Source organism: Prunus dulcis, chromosome 6 (assembly GCF_902201215.1).
Source record: "Prunus dulcis chromosome 6, ALMONDv2, whole genome shotgun sequence".
Lineage (NCBI taxonomy): Eukaryota > Viridiplantae > Streptophyta > Magnoliopsida > Rosales > Rosaceae > Prunus > Prunus dulcis.
In genome coordinates, this window is record NC_047655.1 from 1,278,819 (window position 1) to 1,300,346 (window position 21,528).

Sequence of the window (21,528 nt, forward strand, 5' to 3'; positions counted from 1 at the left end):
CAGTTATCAAAACAGTCATCATCATGTATTCTTTTTTCATGCATTTCCAAAGCGGCAAATTATATGGGAATGCGAAAATCGGCCAAGTGCTGTGGTGTTGGTTTAGAACCCCATACGGATTGAATCCGTCGGTGGCAAGTCCCAATCTAACATTTCGGGGATCAGCAGCAAACTCGGGGAACGTTCGATCGAACTCTTTCCATGCCCCCCCATCTGCAGGATGCCGCATCACATCATCGTCTACCCGTTTTTCCTTATGCCATCTCATGTCTGTGGCAGTATGCGTCGACATATACAATCGCTGCAACCTAGGTTTTAGGGGCAGATAACGCATGACTTTTTGTGGGATCTTAGTCGTTCTATTCTGAGATGTCATTTTGAACCTCGACTCATTGCATATAAGGCATGTATCCAACGTTTCATGCTCCTTGTAGAATAACATGCAATTATTTTTGCAAGCATGAATTTTTTCATAACCCAATCCAAGACCATTCAACACCTTCTTTGCCTGTTTATGATCTTTCGGCAAACAATTGTCCGTCGGAAGCATTCTCTTGAAAACCCCCAAAAAGTAATCAAAACACAGGTTCGACATACGATACTTTATTTTTCCGTGCATTAGCTCTACAATGGCCGTGAGAACGGAAAAGCTCTCGCCCCCCGGGTATAACTCTTGGTTTGCATTTTTTAACAGTTTTTCATATTGTTCAAACTCCGCGCTGTCTATTGGTGTTGGCACGTCATCTTCCCTTTCGTTATTGATGTTGGTCGATGCAAATGGAAAAACATCCTCTATAATATCCATGACTTGATCATTAGGATCCACAATAGGTTCAACATTGTCCATTCTTGTGGCATTTGAAGACGAAGCATGGTCTAATTGTTCCCCATGAAGGTTCCAAATGCTATATGTCTCAATCATTCCATTCCTTACTAAATGAAATCCAACATTTTCAATTGTCTCCCACAACGTGTTATTACACCTCCTACAAGGGCATCGGATTCTAGTTGCACCCGGGTTCTGTCTACGTGCAAACTCAATAAAATCCTCGATTCCATCCAAGTATTCGTCTGAGCATCTATTCGGGTTCTGTATCCACCTTCTGCTCATAATTCCTGAAACCATAATCACAATATAACAATCACAACAACTTCATGCGAAGTTATAATGTCACCTTATGCCTCCGGTAAGGGCCCTATCCCATTCGGGAATGCATAGTTCTATCACGTAACCTACGGCTACATGAGATTAGATTTCGACATGGATGAATTTCGGCAGCATCTCGATACAGTTCTTGAGGTGGGCATAGGTATTAATACCTACGTACCACCCGAAGAACGTACCGAGATGACACCGAAATCTCCACAATCGAAACCTAATCCTGTAACACCCCATCTCAACTGCCATTGCACACCTTCCATCTGAAGCAACCTTTTTTTGGTCTCCGATAAAAAGACGACACAAGGCTTTTTATCTGTGAGAAAGAATCTTAAAGCACGGAATGTTTGCGGGTTGCCCAGACCCCGAACATTCCAGCGTAATATTGCAACCCGTGAACAATCCAGCGTAACATTGTCATTTCTCGTGAAGGGCCCGTAACATTGTCATTTCTCGTGAAGGGCCCGGACCACGGACCACGGTGTTAACAAAGAGTAAGAAGCAAAAGAACAGAGAGAATGTATTGAGAATATTCTAGATTTCTTTCTGATTTTTCACTGAATGAATTACATCAGCTCTGTTGAGCCTTTATATACTGTGATTACAGTTTACTTGCTAAGACACAAATTACACCGAAAACAACTAATGCCAGCTCATCATGACACCTCAGCTATTAGCCCCCCTCAATCGCAGCTGGGCTTAAGCTAAGGCTGAGATTGTGACAGTGTTTGACAAACAAGGTACTGTGAAGACCTTTGGTAAAAATGTCTGCAATTTGTTCTTCAGTCTGAACATACTGAACTACAAGATCTCTGCGTTGAACTCGCTCTCTGATGAAGTGAAAATCAAGCTCTAAATGCTTGATTGGTGAATGGAAAACAGGATTACTACTCAAGGCAAGAGCAGATAGGTTGTCACTATAGAGTGTAGTGGCCTCAGGAATAAAGACATGCAAGTCTTGAAGAATATGGCGAGTCCAAGCAATATCAGCTACACAATTAGCTAATGCACGGTATTCTGCTTCAGTGGAACTTCTAGAGAAACTGATGATTGCTTACGAGAAGACCAAGAAACAGGATAATTTCCAAGAAACACCACATATCCTGTAGTAGATCGATGAGAATTAGGGTCTCCTGCCCAATCTGCGTCACAGTAGCCAGTTAAAGAAGTAGATCCTGTGGTAAAAGTCAAACCATACTCAAGAGTGCCATGTAAATATCGAAGAATACGTTTTACCAATCCCACATGAACATCAGTCGGAGCTTGCATGAATTGACACACACTATTTACTGCAAATGCAATATCTGGACGCGTAAAAGTCAGATATTGTAGAGCTCCAACTATGCTACGAAACTGAGTAGGATCTGTAAGCAAGGAGCCTTCATTCCTTAAAACAGACGAATGAGGTTTACATGGAGTCACTGAAGGTTTACAAGCCTCCATCCCAGCCCTCTTAAGCAGATCCTTGCAATACTTTGTTTGATGAACAAATAAATCCCCATTAGAACCATAGGTAATCTGTAATCCCAAGAAGTAAGTAAGAGTGCCCATATCTTTCATATCAAGCACAGTGCTCAAATCATCTATAACCAACTGAATTAAGGAAGGACTCGAACCTGTGATGATGATATCATCAACATATAATAACAGAATCACAACATCAGCACTTGACAAATAAGCTTGGATCAGAATGAGAGGAACAAAACCCCAAGGCTGGTAAGTAGCCAGTGAACTTGGCATTCCAAGCACGTGGAGCCTGCTTTAATCCATAAAGAGATTTCTGAAGACGACACACAAAGTCTGGATGTTCAACATCTTCAAAACCAAGAGGTTGACGCATATATACCTCCTCCTGTAACTCACCGTGCAAAAAGGCATTCTTAACGTCTAATTGACGTAGAGGCCATTTGTTGGAAGCAGCCAAACTAAGAATAATACGTACAGTGGTATGAAGAACCACAGGGCTGAAGGTCTCCTCAAAATCAATACCAGGTTCTTGGCTAAACCCCTGAGCAACGAGCCTTGCCTTATGACGAGCAATACTACCATCTGCATTACGTTTGACCTTATAAATCCATTTACACCCGACGACATTCTTGCCAGAAGGACGGGGAACAAAAATCCAAGTGCCTTGAACAGTTAATGCCTCAATCTCTTCAACCATGGCCTGCTGCCATTCAGGTTCACTATTAGCTTCCTTAAAGAAACGAGGTTCCTCAGCTTCTGTAATATCTGTCAAAGTGGTTGCATCAGGGTGAACAGAAAGTTGTGATTGTTTGAGCATATGATGAAGAATGTCATTGGAAACATGACCAAACCGTTGATGCCACAAGGTGGAATGAACTTGCTGCCCGAGAAAGGCTTGCTTGGAAATTACGGAGGAAGGTTGTTTTGGAATAGCAATGGATGGAGATATAGATTGAGGAATTGGATACAATCCCTTATGACTCTTTCCTTGGAAAAGTAGAGTCTTTGTGGCCTTGTCCTGCACATAGACATTAGATGCATCAAAAATCACCCAACAATTATTGTCTTTGCATAACTGATAGACCGACAATAAATTGGTGGCCAACTGTGGAACATGATAGATAGTATTGAGATGTAGTCCAGACAAAGAAGCAGTGCCAATATGAGAAATAGACAGACCTTCTCCATTCCCAATTTTAATTGTGTCACCAGAGGTATAAGGAGCAATATTAGTCATGTTAGACAAAGTGTTGGTCATATGGTGTGAGGCACCACTATCAGCAATCCACAAGTCATCGGCAGAAAAAGAAGTAGCTTGAGCATTCATGGCATGAAGATTAGATGGTGGAGCTGATCCTTGATAAGCAAAGTTGGTACGATGATATCAGTCCAAGGCAGAATGGCCTTTCTTGCCACAGATTTGGCATTCAATGATGGAAGGAACAGACGATCCAGACTCTGGAATACGATGATAGCATGTAGAAGCAGTATGTCCACGTTTGTTACATATCTGACACTCAGGAATGACATGAGACTTAGAACCTGAGGAAGGAGAAGAAAAGCGAGGTGAATACCCTCGACCATTGTTAACTCTTGGACCAAAACCTCTATCAGGAGTATGCGATATCGGGGATGGACCATGAGAAGGATTCTGAAAACGGGGACGATAACTTCCAGATGAACTGCCATGAGCACCAGACTGTTTAACCCCATTAAAACCATGAAATGATGGAGTAGTTGGGGTAGTAATAGCACCAACAGTGGAGGCAGAGACACGATCAGCAGAATATCCAGAAGGAGAACTAGAACCATATTCATATGAAGAAGTAGCCATAAGACCATTCATTTGATGAGATAAGGCTAATATGCGAGACTCGATGTTACGTTCAGCAGAAAGAAGTTGAGCACGAAAATCCTTAACACTCACAAGGAAAGACAACTAACTCACAATGAGTTGTTACAACTTATTCTGACTCAAAAAAAGTCAAACATTAAAAAGTTAAAACATGAAAAACAACTCGCACAACGACTATGGAGGAGCCATTGTACTTTATCCATCCTTGGGATTCAAATTTGATACACAAATTTGGTAGCCCTACCATTATTGTTCCCACATCTTCGGATTTTCTTCTTACTGATTGAGGATCTCTTGAGAAAACTTTTGAACCAATGCGTCAAGAGTTTTGAGTGTCTTTCCAGTCCATTGTCATAATCAATATAGTTGATACCAAATCGAACAGTATATCCTTCGCTCCATTCAAAGTTGTCCAGCAAAGACCATGAAAAGTATCCCTGCTACAAACTCCAAAAAAGAGAGAACATAGTTGGTTCAATGTAGTGATTAAATAACTGAAATGTAAGAAGGCCAAAACATATATAGCCTTAATTAATTTGTTGACAAAAACTTACTTAAGGGGGAGTTGTGTTGTAAGTTTGCTTTGAATTTCATTTTTTTCTCCCACATGCTTCATTGGTTTTGTTTTTTCATAATGTGCAGGGATTTAGAGCTTCGAGTTTAGAGTAGGATTTCATTTGTTAAATCCCATGCAATTTCTTTTGATTTGCAATAGTTGTTTTGTCTAGGAAATGCCAAAGGGGGAGATTGTTAATATGAAAATAGTTTGTCATTTCCTAGACTCTAGCATAGGTTGAAAATTAGTGTGTGAAGAATTGTTACTGGACATTTTGGCACAACTCATTCAATCCCATACATCCGAGGCATGACTTGACCGATATGAGAGGCTTGACTTCAGGTAATTAATCATGACATAATCATGCATTCATGATAGGATTCCTAGTTTGAGTTTTTTTTCAATCAAGTATTTTTATGTTAACCCTATTTTTAATAGGATTAGATTTTATCTCTTAAGATTACTTTTCTAGTTGGACTCTATTTTGATTTAAGTTGAAATATTATCTTTTCCTATTATGACTTGCATGTTGAAATAATCTCCTACTTGATTAGTCTAATTCATTTGTTTTAATAGGTATTGTTTTTCTATTAAAAATTGGCTGGTTGGCGTTTTCACTATGAATCCATATTGAACTAATATTCATATGTTTGAATACTGTTTCCTGTTTGGGGTCTTCACAAGAGTCCAGATTGAACTAAAAGTTGAGAGTAATAATTGAAGTGGGTTTGGTACTCGGGTGCTGCCAGCTGACTAGGAAGTTTTGAATAAAAGAAGCATGCCTCTCCTTGGTTTTGACACAGCTTTTGACATATTTGTGTGGACAATATAGAATTCTTAAGAAAAAACTGATGTGCATTTATTTGAGATAAATCATCAAGTATTCTATGTTTATTTGGTGATTTATCAAATATTTTAATCATTTATATTGCATTCATTTGCATTGTTCGGTGACTCATGCGGTTGAGGGCACTAAAACCGTGGTGGCGGTTTTCCTTCGGTGAGCTTGAAGCAATCGTGGCCAGTATTGCGTTCAACATAAGGAGTAACGAAGATCATCCCATGACAGAAGTTGAGTTACGAAGAAGTCGGTAAACATTATCTAGAATGTGTCTAGGATAAGTGTGTGAGTACTTCTTGTAATCATTGTTCTATAGTGGATTTGTGTTGGACTGAGGAGTCCCGTGGATTTCCCCAGAGATGGGGTTTTATCATGTAAAATAATTCTGTGTGTTTTTTTTTTAAATTTTATGCTCAGCACGTTTCAGGATTGATAAGCCATATCAATCCTGTTACCGAAGTTTATTTTTATTTATTGATTATAATCTTAAATTGACCTATTCACTTCCTTCTAGGCTTTTTTGGTCAACCTTCAGGTATTTTCATACGCCAAATGTGAACCCTGGAAAAAGAGTATCGAAATGGGTCCCGTTGAGAGTTGCACATTTAAGATTGTGGACTAAAAGGATATATACATCAAGGTATTAAGTTTTTTCTGAATTCTACACCCATGTTTTTTTGTTCTTTGTCCAACAGCCATTACTTATAGTGCAAATTCTACAAAGATTTCATATACAATAAAATACGACGTCGCCTTTATATTTAACTCTCAGGATTATGAGAATGGTTTTGGTATTATTCTCCGTTGTTTTGTTATACCATGTGATTATGTCATTCCACTCCAATCTCTGTCCTACTTAAGCACGTGTTTGGAAATTACAAGTGAGTTAGTTAATATTGTGTTATATATTTTCCATTAAAAGAAAGAAAATAACTTCATTCATAAGCAGTAAGCTGAAGGAGAAATGCAATTGAGAGGAAATAATTTTTTAATATTTTTTATACTGCAGATGTGGGTTAGGCTACTTTCCATGATATTGAGCACGCCCCTGTTGCACTCAAGTTCAAATCCCCATCAGCGTAATTCGAGTTCAGGTGCAACAAGATGGGCACTCTAATCTAGGAGGAGAAAAATCGATCTCAAGTGCCGTAATGTGGGCACTACCTTGGCCAACTAACCAAACTCACATTTGCAAAAAACAAAAGTTGCAAGGAAAGAAATAATTGGGAGAAGAAATAATTTTTAACACTACAAAAAAAGAAAGCATTAGTCACATTTTTATAGCAACAAAATAGTTTTGGTGACATTTGAATGAGTGGTCAATGACTTTGGTTACTAGTCACCATTATTTGTGACTAATTATCTCACATTTTAAAGAATTGGTGAGTATTGATTTAAATATAATAAATGTAAGCTAGCTGACACATGAACAATAATTTGTTGAATATAATATTTGAGGATAATTAGTAATCCAATTAAATATGTATAGAACACAGCAAAAAGGAAATATGTATAAAAAAATAATTAAATATTACAATGGTTAACCATTAAAGTATTACAAATTTATCCAGATTCAAAGAAAACAATTTATTACAATTTAAATTAATTTTTCAATACTTCTAGCAAAACAGAAAAACACTCCAATAAAATTACAATTCACAATTGCTTCTAATTGATAAAAGAGTACAACTTCTTGTCGCACTCATCCTTCCCTGCGAATATTTTATATCGCATCCATTCCCAGCGGCGGCTCCACTACCAGCGCTCTTGAAGAACACAGTTTGTTCTTGCCCAAGTGGTTTCTTCAAGGACTATCTTCTTACTCTTACTCCATAGTGGCGGTTGAATTTCTAAATGGCTTGCTTTTGACAACCCAAAACAACCCAGCAACCCCCTTTCTTTTGTAAGCTCTTCTCTCTCAAAACAACCTAGCAACCCCTTTTTTCTTTTTAGATCCAATGGTTTTCACCCCGATCCCTCCATTGTTTTGGCTATCTCCTTGCTTTTGATAGAGTTTGTTATCTCCCTAGTTTTTCTAGCTCGTTCCTTTGGCTATGGGTGGTCCTTTTAGATCAAATCTCAAATTTGAGATGTTATGTCTCATATCTAAGATGATCGAGGGCTTGCTTCAGTCATGGCTTTCCTTGTATTTTGTTTTGTGTAAGCTTGTTTTTCTACTTTTTTATATATTAATATATTCTTGGATATTATGTGATGTAGGAAGATCAAGTTCTGAAGGGGCGGTGGAATTGCTAGAGGCGCCTCTATTCCCAGGTCCTTTTAAATTTATTTTATTTTATTAATATACTCTTTGTAATTCGCCTTTTTCTATTTCTGAGTTCTAAAGATGTTGTTTTATCTGGGTTTCTCTTTCTTTGAACATTGGTGGGTTGGGGTTGTTCATTTAGATGAGTACAAGATTTCTATTTTCTTAGATTTTATTTTATTTTGATCTGCCTTTTTCTCTTTCTTTCCTTATTTGAACTATGATCTTTGAACTACTATTAGTTCACTACAAACAATGATCAGATCCCTTCACCATAGACAAATGAACGGTTGATGCTACCAACTACAAAAGAAGAGGGTGAGGTTGTAATTCCTTAAGCTTGGATATCTACTAACTTCTAGTATTTGGGATTGTTTTCTTTCTTTCTTTGTCATTTCGATTTACTTATAGGGATGGTGGACACTTCAATTGCAGGGATGGAGGACACTTTAGTTGCTCTGGATTAGAAAGTACTAGCTATAGGTCTTCTTAGGCGTGTACGTATTATTGTTTGTATAGGATTGTACATATTTTTTATTCATTAGGAAAATATTGTACTACTTAATTTCCATTATGTATCAATTGAATATTTATATTTAATTAAATAAAATATTAGAGGCCTCTTTTACACATGAAGTGCATTACCAAGGAATTATTATTATTATCTTATTAGAGAAAAAAAAATGGAATTACTGTTATTATGTAATAACCCAAAATAAAATATCTAAAAAGAAATAAAATATCTAAAAAGTAAGGATAATATCTTCTAGCAAAAAGACTATTTTGCCCTCGCATTATTTAATAGGGAGAAAATTGACTTTTTGATCGAGAAAGAATTTGGCAATTCCGCTTACGCCGTTGCGTAGAGCACGGCGAAACGAGTTCGTAGACACGGAGTAGACCCGAATCGGAGCTGTAACGAAGAAGATATGGTCTAAATACCGCGAAGGGCAAAATGGTAATTTGGCCAAAAGTCAGATTTTTAACTCTTTTTCCTTCTCTCTCTCCTCATTTCTCTCTCCTCCCGATTTTTGCTCCAGCCGCCCGACCTTCCCTCCTTCTCCTTGACGCCACGGCCGCCACACTTGGACTCCGCCGTTGGTACCAAACGAACCACCACTCGACCGCCGACGTTTCTTGACCCTTCGCCGGAGTTACCGTGGCCGGAGCTCGCCGGAAAACTCCATTTTCGCCGGATTTCCAGTTTGAACTTTGAGCTCGATTTTCTCCTTCAATTCTCCACCAAATCGATCGAGTAAGGCATGGTTTCTCAGCTATTTTTCGTGCTCTAGCTGATGGATGTATGGGTTTCGATCGATTTTAGCTCTAAAGCGATCAATTTTCGACTTGAAGTTTGGCTGAAACTTCGGCCGCCGTGATCTACTGTTTCTGGTCACTTTTTGGGGTATGTCCAAGAACAAAAGTGATCCAAATGGGGTGTTTTACCTAGGATAGGAGTTTGGAGTCTTGGTTCCGAGATTTTTCGGTCACCCGGTATCGCTTTAGACACCCGAATCTGCCCGCGCGTGCTGGGGCGCGTGGGAGAGGGTGGTGAAGTAATTCTGTGCAGTTTTGTGATCCTCGTGTCGTCACGAGCGCGTAGGATTTCGCGGATCTCGATTCGGAGTCCGTTTGAGCCCCGAACGGATTTTCCATATCGCGCGATTCTTGGGTGCAGTGTCGTCAAATTGTCGGATCGCGCTGAATTTCGGATATGTCGGTCTACATGATTTCAGGATCGTGTAGGATTCGACGGATTGCGAAATCGCCCCTGGGGCTAGGGTTTGGATTTTAAGCGATAACGCAATTTTGGCTAATCCGACCGTCCGTTTCGGACCCAACTCGCGGAACATGGTTCCTCCTCTATGAGGAACCTTCAGAGAAGCCCAGATTGGTCATCGGAGATCGTGGACCCCACTGGTCCCGGGTCGGCCGATCTGGCAGTTTATCGCTTAGCTGAGCGTCGGATCTTCCAAAATTGATTTAAATGTCTGAAAAGCTAATGTGGGCATAAGAGTAACTTTAAAATGAGTGCACGTATTTCTAGGAGCCGGGGGCAGGGTGTTTAATTTAATTCTTTTTATTCAGCAGTTTATTGATTTATTATTCATGGATAATCAGGCACCAGAGGTCCAGTCGACTCGCAGGAGGGACCTTCGAAGGGTCCAATTAGCTCGGACCATCTGTGAGTGGACTTTCTTTCATAAACGATTTTATATGCATGAGTTATATCTTAAACGATTTTATATGCATGAGTTATATAAATGATTATTTAAGTGATTTTTATAATGATTTTATACAAATAAGCTTTTACAAATCAGTTTATATGGGTTAATGTCGTTATTTGATCTTGAAAAAGGTTTATGAACTATTCATTTCGAACGTGATTTGTGCTGTACAATACTTTGATTTACGTGTTGTTTAGTTACTGAAGCTCAGTAATATAAAAAGCAGAGTTTGAGAACTCTATCAGAGGAGATAGCAGCAACATTTCAGTTTCACAAAAAGGCAGTGAGTTACTAGATTTTTCTAAAAATAGTTTATTTTAGAACCACCATGTACCCACCCTTTATTTGGTGATTACCCAGAGTTGGACCGATGTCTGCGGACATCCAGTCCGATTTCAGTTTATGTCAGTGCACTTGACTTTGTCTCAGGAGTTTCGGGGACACTCGGACCGTGAGTGCCAGGATTTGCGGCTCGCCTGACTCTGTGTCCCCGAGACCTGCCAGGATTATAGATCAGGCTGACTACGGTCCCCTGCATCCTGCCTGAGCGACTCGAGCTGACTTGGTGTCATCGAGGAATCTGCCGGCAGATCAGGCTGATCATAGTCCCCTGATTTCGCCAGTTTGCGGCTTCGGTAGACTGCGTGGCGCCCGAGACCTGCCAGGGAATTGACGGATATGACAGGGGTACAAATAGGTGGTATTTTTAAAGGATTTTGAGTTTTCTTTTATTCAATTATGACTTTCAGTTATTTTATATCAGTTTCTTTGATATTCGTGCATTTATATCTTTACATATTTGTTCAGTTATACGAGCACATTCATCAGTAGGTGTTTACATGCTTATTTGAATACCTTGTATTGAAATATAGACAAACCCTCGATTTAGATCCTTACTTAATTTTAAATGGGGGTTATTATGTTTATAAAATTGTTTTCAAGAACATTATTTTTGTCCACTCACAACTTTAAACTGGTTTTTCGCTCCCAGGCCGTAGAAGTGCGCAGGATCCACCACCGGGCCATGCCTAGCTTCCGCGCCACCAAGTAAGGTAGAGTTTTGTGGAAAAGTTTTTGAAACTCTGTGAACTTTAGAAAATGCTCTGATATCTAGTTTTAGTGGAAAACTGGAGCTGGTGAATACCTGGTTATTCTATTCTGGCAGTTGGTGTGGATTTATTCGATTGTTTAACAGGTGAATACCGAATTTTCGGCAGAAGTCTAAGGAAAAATTTAAAAAGAATTGAAACAAGAAGGGTAAAAAGGTCATTTGTGCCCGACATTCGCCAGGTGTCGGACACGTACAGGACTTGACTCAAATTTCAAAGTGAAAAATTGGGTCGGGTCCTGTCATATTATGCCATTAAAGTATATCAAAAGGAAATTATAATTATTTAAAACATAATTCAAAAAATTATTAAACTAATTAAAGATGAAAATAATAATAAAATATAAGTGTAAAGGTATCTAAAAAGCCAACATATTGTTTGTCACTTTCTTTATTAATGGTGACAAAGGCCAGTAGTAACGGTCACAAATCTCACTAACTCAAAATTTGTAACTGCATTGTTACTAAAGCTTTAGTCACCAATAAAGGTGACCAATGCTTTCAAAAGTCACCAAAAAAAAAGGTGACTATAGCTCAATTTTTTTGTAGTGTAGTTAATACATAAATTTCTCTCATAATTGTGGCATGAAAAACATATTAACTTTAAACTATTAACCATGGTTACTTTAATTTACATAAGGTTAATTTCAGTTTGGTATGCCATATAGTACAACTACGGAGTACCTTGAGAATAAAACTATGGAATACCAAACTGAAATTAACCCATTTACATATGCCAAACTTTGAAAGGGGTGGTGCGGCTTAAGGGTAGTCAGAAAAATGCACTAAAAAACGAACTTGGCATAATATTTAATCTCAACACTACCTCTCACCTGTTAAGTGACTTTAACTACTTTCACTATTGAATAATGTGCAAGTGGCCAGAAAAGAGAGGCTAATCTGCAAGTAATATAAGTGGAAAAGAAAGTAGCTTTAAATCCCACGACCAGACACACCCGCATCCGCCTACTGCCCCACCTATTCACCCAACCCAAAGCCCAATAAAGAGAGAAGGTGGATTCGCTTTGTGATCACATTCACAGCACTTTTATTGCATCTCCTCTTGACTTGAAACCTAAGATGTTGAACGCACTGCTTAAGAAGTTAGAGGTGGCTGCGCTCTGTTGTTACATGTGCTTCAAATATTTAATGTTTTAGGCCTGTAAGAGTGGCGATAGTATTTATTCGCTTACTATTATTGATGAAATAAAAAAGGAAAAAAGGGATTACTTTTTAGATACCTTATCAAAATTCGAATAAGTTGTCAATCTCTAAGGACCGAAGTATGACAATGTGAAGATGAAAATGTTCCGCATCGGACTTAGTAAGGGCTTATGAAGAGTTGATCTACTCTCCCTTTTTTCAATTGGTTTTGGAGTGAACCTCAACTTCCTTTATAGTATTAGAACGCGTTGGTCCACGTGTGAAACCTCAACTTCTGCTTAGTTGTGGCGATTGTCCTTAAATAATACTTCAATCACATTTTCGTCGTCCAATTTCTATATCGTGCTTAAATTGGGGCTCTCATTGCAAAGCATGTATTCTCAATACATCATCTTCCCAGTAGCATGATTTACTTTTAATTGAGTCATGTGCAAGAAAGAAGATTTAGCCCCATACTACCACCCAGCTTACTTGATTTAATTGTAGTGAAGTAACTGTGAACCATTAGATCACAGTCCAATGGACAGCTGAGATGTATTCTTAGTTGTAGTAATGAATTCTGCCAGGTGTAGCTATCTCATAGGATAGTGAAATTGATGGTTAGATTTGAATGATGTAAAAAGGGGAATATTCTATTCCCAACAGATATAGTTTTGCTGCACAGCTTGTGCGTGACTAAGTGAGAGAGAATAGATTTCATTTTCTCATCTTCTTCTCCAAGCTCTCTGTGTTTTCGTTTCTTACCTGAGCTCCTTCTACCAATAATCCAAATTAATCAGATCATAGTCTGACTGTTCTAACATGGCCTCAGAGCCAGGTTCGATTGTTTAACTGGGCGTTTGAATTTGTGAAGAAAGTGAGCTGCTTTTTTGACGAACTTGCTTTCTTGGAGATATGTGTCTAATATGGTAGGGTCTGGAGGTGGTGAGCTACGAGCTATGATCTTCAATGGTGAGAACTATGAGTTCTGGAGCATAAGAATGAAAACTATTTTCAAATCTCATGGGTTATGGGAACTTGTTGAGATCATATTCGAAGGGAGCCGATGAATCTGATGCGAATAAGAAAGAAAAAGAGGAATCGAGTAGTGCTGGGAAGATGATTCTCACTGAAATCCTGATGAAATATGCTAAGGCTTTGGGGCTGATTCAGGAGCAGTTTCTGATGAGATCTTCCCTAGGATTTCTCATGAAGAATCGTCTCAAGGGGCTTGGAATATTTTGAAGCAGGAATTTCATGGTGATAAGCAGGTAAGGAATGTCAAGTTACAAAGTCTCCGTAGAGAATTTGAACATACTAGAATGAGGGAGGATGAATCATTATCTGCTTATCTTACAAAATTGTTTGATCTGATAAATCAAATGAGAGGCTATGGAGAAAAGTTGTCTAGAGAAAGAATTGCGCAGAAAATGTTAATTAGTCTATTGCTTGTGTATGGTCCTATTTATTCTGTAATTGAGCATTCGAGGGGTCTAGATGCGATTGAGGTTAAAGAGGTGGTTGCCTCATTGAAGAGCTTTGCACAAAGGTTGGAGAGGCATCATGAGAACAAGACTGAGAAGGCTTTTGCTTGTCTGAGTGTAGATTCCAAATTAGCTAAGGTAATTGGAAATCAGAATAGCAAGCATCAAAAGAATTGGAAGGATAAGGGCAAAAAGTGGGATAACAAACCCGCTGATGGAGCTAAAAATTCTTGCAAACATTGTGGGAAATTGCATTTTGGAGAGTGTCAATTCAAGGGCAAACCGAAATGCTATAACTGTGACAAGTTTGGTCACATTGCAAAAGATTGCTATAGTAAGAAACCTGTGCAGCAACAGCTCCAGTATGCTACTCAGGTAACCTTACACCAACTATGTTCTGTCAATAATGTAGCTGACAAAAGGTCCATGGAAGATGTATGGTATTTGGACAGTGGTTGTAGTAACCATATGACTGGCAGAGAAGATGTTTTGACTGATATTGATAGGAGCATAACAGCAAAAGTTGCAATGGGGACAGGATAGTTGGTGGATGTTATTGGAAAAGGAAGCTTGATGGTTGAAACTAAGATGGGAAAAAGATATATTAAGGAGGTGTTGTTAGTATCTGGTCTCAAGGAAAACCTACTCAGTGTTGGACAGAGATGGAGCATGGATATTTCCTGATTTATGGAGATAACAAGGCAGAAATTTATGATGATTGCTCACTCTCTAATCTAGTGGCCAAGGTGCAAATGAAGGGAAATAGAAGTTTTCCTTTGAAACTCCAAACTGATTTACATTTTGCATTAAAAGCAAGTATAAGTCAATCAACATTGATTTGGCATAGAAGAATGGGACACTTCAATTTCCAAAGTCTGAAATTACTGCAGAATGAGGATATGGTACTTGGTCTGCTAGAAATTAAGAACACAAGTGAAGTGTGTGAGGGGTGTACCTTTGGAAAACATTACAGGAAATCTTTTCCAAAAGAGGCAAAAAGCAGGGCAACAACTCCACTGGAATTGGTACACACTGATATGTGTGGACCTATGCAAAACTGTTACAAAAGCAGGAAACATGTATTTTCTTACCTTCATAGATGACTGTCCTCGAATGTGCTGGATCTATTTCTTGAGATACAAATTTGAGGTGTTCAATGTGTTTAAGAAGTTTAAACCTACTGTTGAATTGCAAAGTGGATATAAGCTTAAGAAATTGAGAAGTGATGGAGGAGGAGAGTATATCTCTAATGAATTTAACAGATTCTGTGATGAAATGAGGATGGAAAGGCAGCTTACAGTGGCATATTCACCACAGCAGAACACTGTGGCTGAGAGAAAGAACAGAACCATAGTGGAGATGGCTAAGAGTATGATGTTTGAGAAGAGTATACCACTTGAGTTTTGGGCAGAAGCTGTTAATACTGCAATGTACATTCTAAACCGATGTCCAACTAAAGCCTTGGACAAGAAAACGCCATTTCAAGCCTATAGTGGAGAAAGCCAGGAATTAAACACTTAAGAGTGTTTGGTTCTCTGTGCTATGCACATGTCCCAAACCAACAGAGGCAGAAACTGGACTTGGCAAGCAAAAGGTGTGTGTTTCTAGGATATGGCAGTTGTGAGAAGGGGTATAGACCGTACAATCTTGTCACTGGAAAGGTCATTGTCTCAAGAGATGTGGTATTCAATGAAGATGCTAGTTGCGATTGGAATACACAACAAGAAAGCAGTGTTTCAGTTCCACTTACTGAAATGGTGTCTGAAAAGGAGGAAGAGATCAATGATACAACACTGATGCAAGCTAAAAACTCAGCTGCAAATGATGTATTATTAGAAGACAGTGAAGAAGAATCTACAAGAATTGATCACACTCAAGGCGCACATGATATTGATCATACTCCATTGAAATACAAAAGTCTTACAGAGGTATATGAAAGATGCAATATATGTATTATTGAACCAGAAACTTTTGAAGAAGCTATCAAAGATGAATCATGGAAAAAGGCCATGGAAATTGAACTTGAGATGATTGAGAAGAATGATACTTGGGAATTGGTAAAAAGGCCATCTGAAAAACCTGTAGTTGGAGTCAAATGGATCTATAAAGTCAAGCTAAATCTTGATGGGTCAGTTCAGAAAAACAAAGCAAGGCTAGTAGCTAAAGGCTACACCCAAAAGCCTGGAATAGACTTCAATGAGACATTTGCACCATTTGCTCGACTTGATACAATTAGAACATTAATTGCTTTAGCTGCTCAGAAAAGGTGGAAGCTGTTCTAGTTAGATGTGAAAGAGAGAAAGAATGCTGGCCTTGGTGCGATGATACGAAATGAGATGGGCATTCTATGAGGTGAGGTGAGTGCTCCTGCATCTGCAAGCTCTACACTCATTGCGGAGCTGAAGCTGCAATTTGTGGTTTGCAACTTGCTAGTCAACTCTATACATAGGTGTCGATCTAAGGGTGACACTAAGAGCTTTAAGAGGATAGTTTAACATAGGTCATGCATGAGGTGAGTCCCTCTAGAACATACCAAGAACAAAATCGATTGAACAATTTTGACGTTTGAATGCTGGTTGTTATAAAACTTAACCATTAATTCATATTTCTACATTTCAGTGTACTTTTTGTGCAAGTATGTATGCACTTGTCTGTACATGTTGTTTATGCAATTTTGTATTGAAGTGTTTATGCACATTCTATGCAAGTGTTTACAGTTTTTATGTAAGTTTGATCAAATGTGGAATAGGTTGACGGTTGCCGCGGCCAGCAAATGTTGAATTAGTTGCGAGAAGAAATTGGGATTCGGTGCAAGTGAGATCAAATTGGATGGTATTGCGCAAGAAGAAATATTGTAGATGTAAATATAATTACAGAGAAAAAAAGTCTCTCATGGTGGCCGATCACAATGGCAGGATTTCTTTTGGAAAAATAAATTATCATATCGTTTAGAAAGAAAGCTAAAGTTTACGTGGCGTAAGGAGTATTGTATTGAAATTAAAACATATATAAGCTAAAATCTATGTATAATTTGTACACATGAAATTAATTATGCAAGCAACATTAGTTTTCTTTTGATGAAAAGTATTGTCCTGATAGCCAACTTGACGTTTTCTTAAATAAGCACCTGATCGAGCATTTTCTTTCGAATTTTTAATATATCTATAAAGAATTTATACACTAGTATCTTGTTCTAAGTTCATTTCAACTTAAAACAAACTATATGCCTTAAGCAGCAAATATTTCGGTCAAGGCTCAACATCTATTTATTTTAGTTTTTATTTTTATTTATAACGTTTTTATTTAGTAGAAATTACATTTATAATTTAGCCGTAAAGGGCACTGATCACAAGGACTAATACAAACACATGAAGGATACATCAACAACACCTAGACAATAAGGTATCCCTCCAACCATATCCATAACTGGCCAAAGTACCTCTACCGCATAAAGTCAACAAACTTGGATAAATGAGGCATGTCGACAACATAAAGTAAAATTAAAACTAAACCCTCACAAGGAAAGACAACTAACTCATAATGAGTTGTTGCAACTTATTCTGACTCAGAAAAAGTCAAACAAAAAGTTAAAACATGAAAAACAGCTCGCACAACCACTATGGAAGAGCCATTGTACTTTATCCATCCTCGGGATTCAAATTTGATACACAAATTTGGTAGCCCTACCATTATTGTTCCCACATCTTCTGATTTTCTTCATACTAATTGAGGATCTCTTGAGAAAACTTTTGAACCAGTGCGTCGAGAGTTTTGAGTGTCTTTCCAGTCCATTGTCATAATCAATATAATTGATACCAAATCGAACAGTATATCCTTCGCTCCATTCAAAGTTGTCTAGCAAAGACCATGCAAAATATCCCTGCACATTAGCACCCTCCCTACAAACACCCAAAAAAGAAGAAGAACATAATTGGTTCAATATAGTGATTAAATAACCGAAATGTAAGAAGGCCAAAACATATATAGCCTTAATTAATTTGTTGACAAAAACTTACTTCATTGCTGCTTGGAGGTAACAGAGGTGGCGATAGTAGTAGTCAATTCTATTACCATCATTAAGGGCTTGCTCGAGTGATAATTTGGGATTATTGAACTCATCCATGCCTGCAATATAATGCAGTATCAAATGCATACAAATTGTTTAACCGAAGAAAAAATGTACATTTAGTTTTAAGTTTAGAGTTTACAACACTTCACTTTATTTTACACCATTATACATAAATGTGAAACATTGATGATGCAATTAATTAATGTTTAAAAATATTAATTACGTACCATTCTCAGTAATGTACATAATTGGATCATTATACTTTTCCTTTGTGTAGAGTACAAGATCATAAAGTCCTTTTGGGTAAACATATAACCAGTCTGAAGCAGCCTGCAATCCCATTTGAAGATCAATGAGACTTTTAGCACTTTATGTGTATATGGAAAACAAAATATATGCATATATAGCTATTAATTCTCAAAATCCCAATAACTTAAGCTAATAATCTATTGCGTACCCGTGGACCAATGGGGACCCCATTAAGATCAGCTGCTACAACATAAATGAATATGAATATTAGGATCTAAGTATTTGGAGAACTACATTAATTTCTTGAAATTTTCAATTTGTACTCACTTGTAACATTAACATGAACATCTGTTAGGTAGCTTGGAGGTGTAGTTACAGAATAATCCTTAGGATAAGCGCTTGCATATCTAGCAGAGTAGTAGTTTACTCCAATATAGTCATATGACCCACTCAGTGACTTAGATTGTTCTTCCGTGAAATTCGGTAACCGTGCACCAAGAATGGATCGCATGATCTGCGGGTAGTCACCTCTTGTCAATGGGTCCATAAACCTATGAAAATTCCAAACGTGAACTTATAACATTATATAAACTACCACAGGCTACCTAACCGAAGTTATAATTCAAAAATGAAGCATTTAAATGAGTTGATATATAAATTAATAATACACTTACCATCCATACATAAAATCCAAAGCTTGAAATGCAGCGTCTTTATCTTGTTGTGACTCTGAAGCGGGCTCAAACCAATGTGATACAACAGTTATTCCTATGACACCATTTTGATATGCCTGCTCCAGAGAGATAAATAAAAAATAAAAAATTTGTTGATTTAATGCAAAGAAAAAAAAAATTATATTATTACAACCGTCGTTTTTCTCAAAATAAAAAGTATTCCCACTTATGTTGTTACATAATAATACTAGTTACTCGTTGGACCTCAATTTCTAAAAGAAAAAGAAAAAAGACTAACGGAAGTACCTGATATTTTTCTCTGTACAATTTTACAGCAGCTGCATGAGCAAGGAGTAGATAGTGTGTCACCAAATATGGTTCAATACCCGAATCTCCACCAAGGCATTTTGGGTTGTACCAATCAGAGCATCGTCCTGGTGCATGGATCCCGATTGTGTAACCATGGTTACTAATGGTATATGGCTCATTAAGTGTGGTCCAATGCTTTACTCGATCACCAAATTCCTTATAACAAAGGTCTGCGTATGCTTTAAAGTCATCGCTGCGTGTACACATTGAAATATGTATTTATTGTATATAATAGTATTTATATAATTAAGTGATCAATATTATACAAAGGATGGAATTTGTCCACTTACACAATACGAGGGCTTAACAAACCACCATATTCATCTACTAAGGCTTGGGGAACATCCCAGTGGAAGAGTGTCACTAATGGCTCTATACCTATATATATATAGCATGACCAGTAAAAGAAAATTAGAAGTTTGATTAAACAACTGCAGGTACTGTTGTTATATTAGGAGGATTTTATGAGATTGGGAGCTGTATCACCATTGCGTAGGAGTTCATTGGTGAGATTATTGTAGTATTCGATTCCCTTCTTGTTAATTCCACCACTTAGTTTTCCATCTAATAATAATTAAAACAAAACAAGAAAAATATAAGCCAATACCTATCATGAAATAGGAATTAAATTGAATAAAAGATGTTAAACATTAAAGCGATTGGTCGCAATAATATATGTGGATGCGGATGATCAACTTACTTGGTAACAATCTGGACCATGAGATAGAGAACCTATAAGCATCCAACCCCATATCCTTCATAATTGCCACATCTTCCTATAATGACACAAAAGATGTACATAACTAAAAATTAAGGATATCATCCTTAATGTCGTAGTGTTCAAATTCAAATATAGAAGGTCTACATAATACAATTATGTGATTTTCAAACCTTATAACGGTGATATTGATCAATAGCAACATCTCCATTGCTACCATCAGTTATCTTTTCTGCAATTAATCAAATGTAATTTTAGTTATAAATAAAGATACAAAGTAATTTATCTATCTAGATATTTAAACAGGGGAATGCTAGCAACCTTCAACCTAACCATCTTGGTTGGAACTTCTCACTTCTTCTCATGTGCGATGTATTATTCCTCTTAATTACATTTTTGAATGATATATTAATACATTAAAAAATTTGAGTTTTATTTTCCATGATTACCCTTATTCAATTTTTTACAACTTTCTAATTATCTTCTTTGATCTAGGGTAAGGTCATAGTTTCTGCGCAGTTCCCATTGAGCACTTTGTAAGTGAAGAATAACTAATTTCCATGAAGCATTGGCTTGTTTATTATAGCTTTTGAAATGAAGTAACTGATCATCAATTTAGTCACCTAAAAAAATAGAAAATAGAAGATTTGTTAACTAATTGATTGTTTGATTCAACAGACCTGGATGCTCATGGGTGAAGTTATCCCATACGCTTGGTCCTCTACCGTCTATGTTTGCAGCACCTTCTAACTGAAATGCACATACAGATATACATATAAAACACGATTTACAGAATGAAGATGCCAATATTCATAAATGACACATGCTAAGTAAAGTAACTATATGAAACAAAAAATTAAAACAAATTCATGAGTAATATTAATTAAGCTCCCAGAATGCACTGACTTGGTAAGCTGCTGTGGCTGCACCAAATGTGAACCCTGGAAAAAGAGTATCGAAATGGGTCCTGTTGAGAGTTGCGCAAACAATGGGTGGATCTGTCCTGGCAGCATTGGTATTTGCCAATGCAAAGCCAAGGAGCAGCAGCACCATACACAAGAGCAAAGAGCGGAATTGCAATGCCATAACTGAGTGGAGGGTTTTTGATGATCGAGCTAGGTGTGCTCTTCCTGCTATATTGCATGGGGTTTATATAGAGGGAGTACATAACTTCTACACGTGAAAATAATAATTCAAAAGCATTTTTATTTCTTTTTTGTAAAGCCAAGCGGGCTTTAAAGCGAAGGACAGAGAAAAGTTGGGACCTTCTTTTTTTTTTTTTCCTTTTTTCTATACTACTGTATAGAAATCAATCCAAAGATTCCATTGGGACTACCTTCAG

General features: G+C 37.6%; 1 protein-coding gene across 3 annotated transcripts; it reads right to left on the bottom strand.

Moving 5' to 3' along the window:
• Positions 1-4,664: 4,664 nt before the first annotated feature.
• Positions 4,665-21,300, bottom strand: LOC117630766 (beta-glucosidase 12-like). 3 transcript variants are annotated; one of them, XM_034363536.1, is made up of 14 exons: positions 21,093-21,300; positions 20,867-20,936; positions 20,360-20,418; positions 20,169-20,244; positions 19,955-20,032; positions 19,759-19,846; positions 19,406-19,661; positions 19,100-19,215; positions 18,753-18,976; positions 18,634-18,668; positions 18,404-18,506; positions 18,124-18,232; positions 17,924-18,006; positions 4,665-4,854 (listed from the first exon to the last, which is right to left on the bottom strand). In XM_034363536.1, exons 1-14 carry the CDS (start codon positions 21,270-21,272, stop codon positions 4,694-4,696), a joined length of 1,638 nt encoding a protein of 545 aa, XP_034219427.1. In that variant the 5' UTR covers positions 21,273-21,300; the 3' UTR covers positions 4,665-4,693. The 3 variants fall into 3 exon arrangements, with proteins under 3 accessions (XP_034219427.1, XP_034219428.1, XP_034219426.1); XM_034363537.1 differs by lacking the exon at positions 4,665-4,854 and adding an exon at positions 17,404-17,694 and having other exon boundaries at positions 17,736-18,006; positions 18,634-18,665; XM_034363535.1 differs by lacking the exon at positions 4,665-4,854 and adding an exon at positions 17,404-17,694 and having other exon boundaries at positions 17,736-18,006.
• Positions 21,301-21,528: the final 228 nt, after the last annotated feature.

Bases quoted from the DNA above. Each gene is read 5' to 3' on its own strand.
- LOC117630766 (XM_034363536.1), bottom strand. From the start codon at position 21,272: ATGGCATTGCAATTCCGCTCTTTGCTCTTGTGTATGGTGCTGCTGCTC. The intron at 20,245-20,359 runs GTTTGAAAATCA...GTGTCATTATAG, and splicing joins ATCAATATCACCGTTATAAG to GAAGATGTGGCAATTATGAA. The intron at 20,033-20,168 runs GTAAGTTGATCA...AATTATTATTAG, and splicing joins ATGGTCCAGATTGTTACCAA to ATGGAAAACTAAGTGGTGGA.